The following is a 9,555-nucleotide window of genomic DNA, read 5'->3' on the forward strand; positions in this document are numbered from 1 at the left end:
TGGTCTCTCCCACAGTTCCCTGTTTCTCTCATTCAGTCCCCATTTATCCAACAATCTTTGTCTTTGCCACAGATTCTCTATTTCTCCTACAATTTTTTATTCTTATCTTTCACAAATCTCTTTTTCTATAATTCTGCTGTCTATTGTCTCACATGCAGTTCTTTTATAATTTTTCATTTTCTGCCATAATTTCTCTCCCCAAATTCAACATTCTCCTTCACAATTCCTGACCTTTCCTCACAATTTCATCACCTTCCCATAACTTTCTAGTCTTTCCCATTAATCCTTTGTGCCTGGCGCAGTTCTCTTTTCTGCAATATCTTGCCTTCCACAATTCCTTTCGTCCACAATTCCTTATATTGCCCACAATTACCTATTCCCTCCCACAATTCTCTGTTCTCTGCTCTCTCTCACAAATTTCTATTCTCTCCTACAATTCCATTTTCTCCCATGATTTTTTTATTCCTCACACTTCCCTGGCTCTCTCCAAATTCCCTTTCTGTCTCACAGTGCCTCATTCTCACTAAAATTCTTATTTTTTCTACATTTTTCTTTTCTCTTCCAAAATACCCTGTCTTTCCCATAATCCTTTTTCTCTTGTAAGTCTCGGTTTTCCACCATTTTTTCCCCCATGATTCTGTCCTTTCCCATAATTCTTTCCTCTCCCTCCAAATTCTGTTCCCTTCCACACTTTCCCATTATCCTCCATATTTCTCCATCATTCTTGTACATCTCCATGGTTTCTCTTCTAAGATTCTCCTTCCTTTTTTTTTTTTGTTTTTTTGTTTTTGAGACAGACTCTTGCTCTGTTGCCCAGGCTGGAGTGCAGTAGCATGATTTCAGCTCACTGCAACCTCTGCCTCTCAGGCTCAAGCAATTCTCCTGCCTCAGGCTCCCTAGTAGTTCCAGCTACTTTTTTTGTATTTTTCGTAGAGATGCGGTTTCACCATTTTGGCTAGGCTAGTCTTGAACTCCTGACCTCAAGTGATCTGCCCACCTTGGCCTCCCAAAGTGCTGGGATTACAGGCATGAGCCACGGCGCCCAGCCTAAGATTCTCCTTTCTCTATCGCATTTTGTCTCTCCTACAAATTCTCTTTACCCAAATTTCCTTTGTGTCTCACAAAGGAAATTATTCTCCCCAGAATTCCAATTTCCCCACTCCTTTCTGTTCTGTCCCACAATTCTCTATCTCTCCCACAATTCCTTCTTTTCCACAGTTCTCGCTCAATTCCCCCACTATTTCCTGTTTATGATTTTCCATAATTCCTTGCGTCTCCCACAATACGTTAAGTCTCACACAATTCCTTGTTTCTCCTAATTCCTTGTGATTGTCAAAATTCCTCTTATTGCTAACAGTTCCCCATTCTCTTCCACAGTTCTCCATTCTCCCCCATAGCTCCCATCTCTTCCCGAATTCACTTTCCCAAATTCACTTTGTCTCCTGTAATTCCTCATTTTCCCCAGAATTCTCATTATTTCCCACAATCATCCTCCCTCATAATCTTTTCTCTCTCTCACAGTCCCTTGTTTTTCTCACAATTTCTGTCTCCCTGTTGTCCTTTGGATGTTATTTAGCCTTTTCTGTGTGTATACCTGGATTTTAATAACCCACTGAAACAGAAGTCTGTTGGGATATGGAATTTAAAAAATAAAAAAGCTTTTGAAATATAAATAAGTGTTCTTTCAAAGCACTTCTTTCAAGACAGCAAACACCCAAAGCCCCAGCCCTTCCCCTTCACGTGCCTGTTACCTTCTCATAGTTTCAACGGAGCCCTGTTGATTCATTCAAATACTGACAGCAACAAGTGAGTGGGAGAGAGTGGGGTGCTTTGGACCAGTTGGAGCTTGTTTCCACAAGTAAGCTGTAGAGATAAATGTGGGCACATGGAGGAAGGTAGGAAAGGCAGAAGTACCTGTGAGGGACAGACCCTTTTCTGGAACAGGAGGAGTCATACTTCAAACAGGAGCCTTTGGGGCACTCAGTGGGCTGCCTTTCAAGGCTGCTTCTTTTCACTGCCTCTGAAAAGCCATCATGTTAGCATGGACTTCTCTTCCCCTCCATAATTTGCAAAATTTATAGTAAGCTGTTAGACCAGCCCCCTCCCAATGGTAAGGCCCCTTATCTAGCACCATGCATACACAGAATTTTTTCAGCAGCCTATTCTCCAAGTAGCACCCTGAGACACTGCCCAAGAAATGGACATTATTCCACTCCTCTGCAAAACCCACCCAGCTCACGTGAAGTCTCAGCTTGGGCTCTAGGAGATCAGCTTTCCCGTCAGTGGTCTGCTGTTACTTCCCCTCTCCCTAAAAGTAACACCTGGTATCTCCATCAACTGTAGTTGCTATGAGGGTGTGGAAGAGAACATACCCTAGGGCCTTGGACTTTGTTGAGCTGGCCAGATCAAATTTAACACCTTGAAGTGGAGTTGGGCCAGGTGTCATGTTTTCTATGGTTCATGCTCAGTGCCCGCTGGTTGGGGTTTCAGTTCTAGGACTTCAAAGTTTTCAGGGGATCTGAGAAAGGCAGTTGAGGGCACAAGGTACATCCAATATACAGTCATGCATCCCTTAACGATGAAGATACATTCTGAGAAATGCATGTTAGGCAATTTCATTGCTGTGTGAACACCGCAGAGTTCACTTAAACAAACCTAGAGGGTATACCCAACTACATACCTGGACTAGATGGTATAGCCTCTTGCTCCTAAGCTACAAACCTGTAAAGCATGTTACTGCACTGAATACTGTAGGCAATTGTAGCACAGTAATACTTGTATATATAAACATGGCTAAATATAGACAAGGTACAGTACAAATGCAGTATTATAATCTTATGGGACCACTGTCATATATGTGGAATGTTGTTGACCAAAAGGTTATTATGTGGTGCATGGCTGTATGTCCAAATCTCAGAACTGCATGGGGCCGAGAGAATACAAACAACCTGCCTGGACTTGCAAGGCTCATTAAAGGGGCCATGAGGAAGGGGGCTGGCCCTCGGGTACCATGAGGTCACTGGGATGTGCATTTCCTGCAGGGATGTCAGATCTTCACAGATTTTGCAACAATTGGGAATTAGTCAACATCTTCCAACAGCCTAGTTGAATTATCTTCTCAGAGACTTGCTCAGCCAGCATGTTCCCTGCTCACAGAGACCTTTAAGACCAGCAGAGAAAACCCTTGGAAATTCAAGGCTGCTGGAAAGCACTCATTGAACTGAGCACAGGCAGGCTGAACTGGGGCAGCTCCCTCCCAGCAGAATTTGCTTCAAGAAAGTTGTCATGCGTAAATATTCTCTTCTGTGGAGCCCTAGGGAGAGGATGAAAGCACTAGAAATTCTTCAAAGCCACAGGACCCAGAACATGTCCCAAAGTGTGAGGTCACGGGGGAGTGTCCTCAGTCCAGGCCTTGATCACAAGCCACCATGTGACACCCCAGCCCAGAGTCTATTTGAAAAGAACCACAGAAATCACAAATGAGTTCCCATGAATCCAGATGTCCTCATAAACAGTGTGTGACCCTGTTAGAATCAAGTCTTTTTGAAGTGCCACCAGCCCCCTTCCAGCAAGAATGTTGCTCCGGAACTGGAAGGCTCCTTTAGAAGTTTTCCCAGCTGGTGTCTGGGCTCCAGGAAAAGCAGGTTCACCACACTAACAAAGCCGCCCTCTCCACCATCCTTGTCGGCTACCCAGACTCTCCTCAGGATCTGGCTGGGCGATCTACAGCCAGATCCATCCTCCCCACATCCCTGAATCCCTTTACCTGCTCTTCAAGCAGCTCATCACACTTGATCTGAGTTACTCAGACCAAGATTATCCAGGACTCATCTTAATCCAAACCTGAGAGGAAGATCTGAGTGCCACGTCCTCCCACAGCCCATAGTGCTTGTGTGTGTGTGGGCAGGTGCATGTGTATGTGTTGGGGGGACACATATTGCAATTGCCTTTTTTTTGAGGTGGGATCTCACTCTGTTGCCCAGGCTGGAGTGCAGTGGCATGATCACAGCTCACTGCAACTTCAAACTCCTGGGCTTAAGAGATCCTTCCACCTCAGCCTCCCAAGTAGCTGGGACCACAGGCACATGCAATCATGCCTTTTAAAAAAAAAAAAAAAAAAGAGATAGGGTCTGTGTTACTCAGACTGGTCTCACACTCAAGTGATCCTCCTGATTCGGCCTCCCAAAGTGCTAGGGTTACAGCTGGAGCCATCGCGCCCAGCCCACACTTGCCTTCTTGGTAATATTGTCATCTCTTGCTATAGCTCAGGCTTCCCTAATCCTTTCCAAGCACATCTCTCCTGATGTCTCAAGTTCTCACTTCCTCTTTTCTATATAAGTCTAATGTTTCTTTTTTTTTGTTGTTGTTCCTTAATATGTCCTCTCAAACTCTGCATGTATCTTTTAAAATTGTGCTTGTTCCTGCCCTTCTTTATACTCATGTCTTAATGAGTGCTCCAAGGTACTAGTGCTGCATCCCGTTGCTGTCAAGGCACCTACATGACTGTACTGACCCATTCCCCATGTTTATTGGGCATCCTCTACATGCCAGGTGTTGTCTGGGGCATTAGGCACACTATGGTGACTAAGACACATTCCCTGTCCACTGAGACTCTCTGCTCTAGTGGCAGAGACAGGATGGAAAACACAAATAATGACATCGTATTCCAGCCAGGTAGTGGGACATGCCATGAAGAAAAACCAGGGAGGAGGTAGGGGCGTGGTTTTAGAGAGGGTATCATGAGTCTCCCTGAGCATGATGTAATATTAGAATTGAGACCTTAATGAAGTGTAGGAGCCATGAGAAAATCAGAAGAGCTTTACAGGCAGAAAAAGAGAGGTGTAAATGTCCTGTGGCAGGACCAAGCCTGGAGTGAGAGGGAGAGAGGCAGTGTGCTTAAGGGTGTGAGGGAACTGAGAGGGACACAGACTAAGCTGCGATTGTCAGGAAGGCCCATGGGTGGAGGGCTTTGGAGGCTTTTTGGAGTGCAGTCACTTGCCCCATCTGTTGTTAGGAAGGCCACCCTCTGCTGTGTCTTCTACCTTTGTATTCCCCACTTAAAGCCTATAACCTGTGTTGCGGCTGGAGCAAGTACTCTAGGATATTTGGGGATTGAAAGAATAATTCTGACATTGGTTCCAAAGGGTCTCACAGATTCTGAAGGAAGATGTGTTGCTGGAATTGATGCAGGATTTTATTCTTGGTCACTTTGCAAGCTGGGGACCTCTGGCTGGTGATGCCCCGCCCAGGCCTTGCTCGGCCATGCTACCTGTCGCAGCAGACGGCCTGCCCACCCGGCTCGCCTGGGCCAAGTCTGGCTTGCACACCAGTTCGCAAGTTCTTGTCCCATGCCCAAGAAGAATGAGGATGCACTGACTATAGAAGAGTGAGCAAGGCAGGGAGTTTTGAGTAATGAAACTGCTTTCAGCAGAGAGGGAATGCAGGAGTGGTCCCCCTACCAGAAGGCAGGAAGGTTTCCCTAATGTGGCTGAGTCCAGGGCTTTTATGGGCTCGGAATTGGGGAGGGGCAGGCCTTAGGTAGTATTGGAAAAGGGAATGTTCAATTGGTTAAAAGGCATTATTCAGAAAGAATCAATTGAGAAAGGACAGGAACAGAAGTTCTCACTTTGGGTTGCAGGTTTCATCTGGGACCAGCAGTCCAGTCTTTCAGCCTTCAGGCTGTTTTTGGCTTGAAGGTGGGGTTGAAACCCCAAACCAGAGACCTGCCCCTATCTGCCTAGGCATTTGGCTGCCTCCTATCACTATCAGAATGATGACTGACATCCAGGATTACTCTTTCAATGGGAGTGGTGTTAACTTTCATACTGCTGATTGCTGCCTACATTTTTCTCCCTCTCTGTAGTGTGTTTGCTTTTTGTAAATCTTGTCACATTCTGGAAGGAGGACAGGAGAAAGGGGAAAATTGATTAATAGAGAAAGAAAACAGGACAAAAGGAAATAACAATGAAATCAAAGAAAGCCAGGTAGAATTAGCCCCACATAGTTAAAATGGATTAGTAGTTTGGCTTTGGGCTTTCAAGATGGGGAGTAAAGAGAAAAATGTGACCAGTTACAAGATTCTTCATGATTTAAAAGAAAACATTGTGCATGGAAGCAAACTGCCCTGAAATCCAGGCCTGAGAAAAATGTCTCCAGCAATTTCTCATGAAGGGAATGCTAAGCATATTTGGACAAATACATTCTGGTATTTACAAAAATATCATTCGTCACTTTATCATCTTATCTAGGGTCACAATCAGAACAAATGAGCCCAATTTGACAGAGTTACCAGGCATGTACTACTGTGTATTTAGTTGGGCATTGAGAGATGAGTTTTCCATGAGTAGAGTTAGATGCTGACAGGGAGGAGCTACTTGCTAAAACCATATGGCATCGTCCATGAAAAGACAATTGGGAGGTGGCGTAGTTTTACAGAGTGGTGGTCTCCCTCCCTTTGGGCACTTCCTGGAATTGAGTGTAGGTAGCCAGGCAACCATAGGGTCCCTGTTGTGTGAGTTACCGTCCTCAGTAGAAGCTGTACCAGTGGTCACAAGAGTGTGCTCTGCTCCTAAATCAAACAGCATGTGTCCTGGGGCTCCGAAACCTTCCTAAACCATCAGTTGTGTCACCTGCAGCATCTGTGCCGCAGTCACCTATCAACTAGCCTAGATGATTCTGTAGGGCTTGTTTCATCCATTGTAATGATTTAGTAAAATGTAGATGGAAAGTTGATGTAGATTTCCACACCTCCTTTTCTTTTTTTTTTTTTTTTTTTTGCAGATGAGATGAATGCTAGGACTTTGACCAAAGTTGGTACATGAAAAACTCCATGCACTGAATACTGAGCATTTTCTGAAGCTGATGACAAACCTGTTAGGATGCAGACACTGTCACAGTCTTTTGTCTTTTCCTCTCCAGGTTCTGATGCCAGTACAATTGAAATTCACACTGCAAGTGAATCCTGCAACAAAAATGAGGCTGACCCTGCTCTCCCAACCCATGGAGACCTATGAAGGGGATGTGCTGGGGGTCCAGATCCCATATTCCTCAGACTCTGTAATTCTTGTTCTTTAGAACTGTGTTCTCACCTTCCCATCACTGCACTGCCAAAGTGTAGCAGCCCCCAAACCTTGCTCTCATCACCAGTTAGAGCTTCTTCCCGAAGAGCCTTTAGGATAGGAGAAATGATTCATGCATATGTGTGTGGGAATGGAAGAGCCCCCTCCAGACCACTCTACAGCTTCTCTACCCTCTTAGTTGCCACTAGGAAGTTTTCTGAGGCTGGCTGTAAAGTAAGTGTAAGGTCCAAGTCCTTGGGAAAGTAGTTAAATAAAATAGTTATGACTAGGCTCCCAGCCTGACTTGGATTCTGTCTTAACACTTCTAGCAAAAGAAAATGTATGTACAGTTATGCATTGCTTAATGATGAGGATGAGTTCTGAGAAATATATCGTTAGGTGATATCACTGTTGTGTGAATACCATAGAGCATACTTACACAAACCTAGATGGTACAGGCTACAGCACACTTATGCTATACGGTAGAGCCTATGGCTCCTACACTACAAACCTGAACATCATGTGACTGTACCAAATACTGTAGACAACTGTAACACAGTGGTATTTGTGTATCTAAACATACCTAAACATAGAAAAGTTGCAGTAAAGATGTGATTTCTAGAGGAAATGCTCTTGACTAAGCTTATTGATGATGCCAAACAGCAGCAAGGTAGAGATGCAGCAGAATGAATAGGGAACCAGGGCCCCGTGGAGCAGCAGCACAGCCTGGCCTCCTAACACACACTAGGGGGCAGAGAAGACAGCATGACTTTGCTCACAAATTTAGCCTCATGCTGTGTTGAGTAATGACATAGTCTAAGGAATACTTAGAACCTGACTAATGCCCATATTTCCATCATGGTCATTAAGATATATGAGGGAACTTCAAAAGTTTTCAATAAACTTCAAAAATTTCACTGAAATCCCAGCACTTTGGGAGGCCAAGACGGGCAGATCACGAGGTCAGGAGATCGAGACCATCCTGGCTAACCCGGTGAAACCCCGTCTCTACTAAAAAAATACAAAAAACTAGCCGGGTGAGGTGGCGGGCGCCTGTAGTCCCAGCTACTTGGGAGGCTGAGGCAGGAGAATGGCGTGAACCTGGGAGGCGGAGCTTGCAGTGAGCTGAGATCCGGCCACTGCACTCCAGCCTGGGCGACAGAGCGAGACTCCGTCTCAAAAAAAAATTTTTTTTCACTGAAAAATGAAAAGATGAAAATGAAAAACAGAAACATTATTTCTCAACATAGGCTCCATCAAGGTCAAGATACTTTGTAAGTGATGACACCAGCCATGTAGTCCATCCCTAAAGAACTGAGGGTCCTGGGAATTTAACCATGTCAGTGCAGTCTTTTTTACACTATTAACTGAAGAAAAATGGGTGCCCTTTAAAGATTAGGAAAGAAAAATAAGTCAGAAGGAGGCAAATCAGGAATGTAAGGTGGATGTCTAGTGATTTCTCATCGAAACTCTTGCAGAATTGGCCTTGTTTGATGAGAGGAATGAGTGGAAGCATTGCTGTGGTGGAGGACTCCCTGGCAAAGCTTTCCAGGACATTTTTCTGCTAAAGCTTTGGCTAATTTTCTCAAAACATTCTCATAACAAGCAGATGTTACTGTTCTTTGGCCATCCAGAAAGTCAACAAGTAAAATGCCTTGAGCATCCTGAAAAACTGTTGCCCTGACCTCTGCTCTTGGCCAGTCTGCTTTGCTTTGACTGAACCACTTTTGCCTCCTGGTAGTCATTGCTTTGATTGTGCTTTGTCTTCAGGATGGTAATGGGAAATCCATGCTTCATCTCCTGTTACAATTCTTCAAAGAAATGCTACAGGATCTTGATCCCATTTGGTTAAAATTTCCATCAAAAGCTCAGCTTTTGTCTGCAGCTGACCTGGGTGCAACAGTTTTGGCACCCATAGAGTGCAAAGTTTGCTCAATTTTAATGTTTCAGTCAGAATTGTGTAAGATGAACCAGTTGAGATGTCTATGGTGTTGGTTATTGTCTGTACTGTTAATTGCTTGTCCTCTTCTATTAGGGCATGAACAAGATAAATTTTTTCATCACACCTTGATGTGGATGGTTTGCCACGGTGGGCTTCATCTTAAACATCATCTCATCTATTCTTAAAATGAGTTATCCACCATTTGTAAACTGATTTATTTAGGGCACTGTTTCCATAAACTATTCATAAAGCATCAATGATTTCACCATTTGTCCACTCAAACTTCATAAATTTGATGCTTGCTCTCATTTCAATTTTAACAATTTATGTTGCTCTGATAGAGGCTCTTTTCAGGCTGATGTCTTATCCTTTATAGTGCCTCAAAATAGATCCTGTTAAGACAGGTTATAACAAATTAGTATGAGTTTATGTTGATGCAAAACGTTTTTGAAATCCATGTAGTTTTTTCATAATATGTATGTCCATGAACTTTTTGAAGCTCTTTTTTTTTCCTCCCCAAAATGTTGCAGCATGCAGTGGGATTATAATCCACCA

The 9,555-nt window shown here is 44.0% G+C and overlaps 1 protein-coding gene across 1 annotated transcript in view; it reads left to right on the forward strand.

Annotated features, from left to right (window-relative positions):
- The window catches only part of LOC105478109 (G protein-coupled receptor 143), a 42,020-nt gene extending 34,367 nt beyond the window's left edge, over positions 1 to 7,653 (forward strand). Inside the window, exon 9 of the mRNA XM_011735100.2 lies at positions 6,919 to 7,653. Coding sequence (XP_011733402.2) covers positions 6,919 to 7,013 — 95 coding nt within the window. The 3' untranslated portion in view covers positions 7,014 to 7,653. The remainder of the gene's footprint in view (positions 1 to 6,918) is intronic.
- The last annotated feature ends 1,902 nt before the right edge of the window (positions 7,654 to 9,555 follow it).

The sequence above is a fragment of the Macaca nemestrina genome, chromosome X, assembly GCF_043159975.1.
Source record: "Macaca nemestrina isolate mMacNem1 chromosome X, mMacNem.hap1, whole genome shotgun sequence".
NCBI lineage: Eukaryota > Metazoa > Chordata > Mammalia > Primates > Cercopithecidae > Macaca > Macaca nemestrina.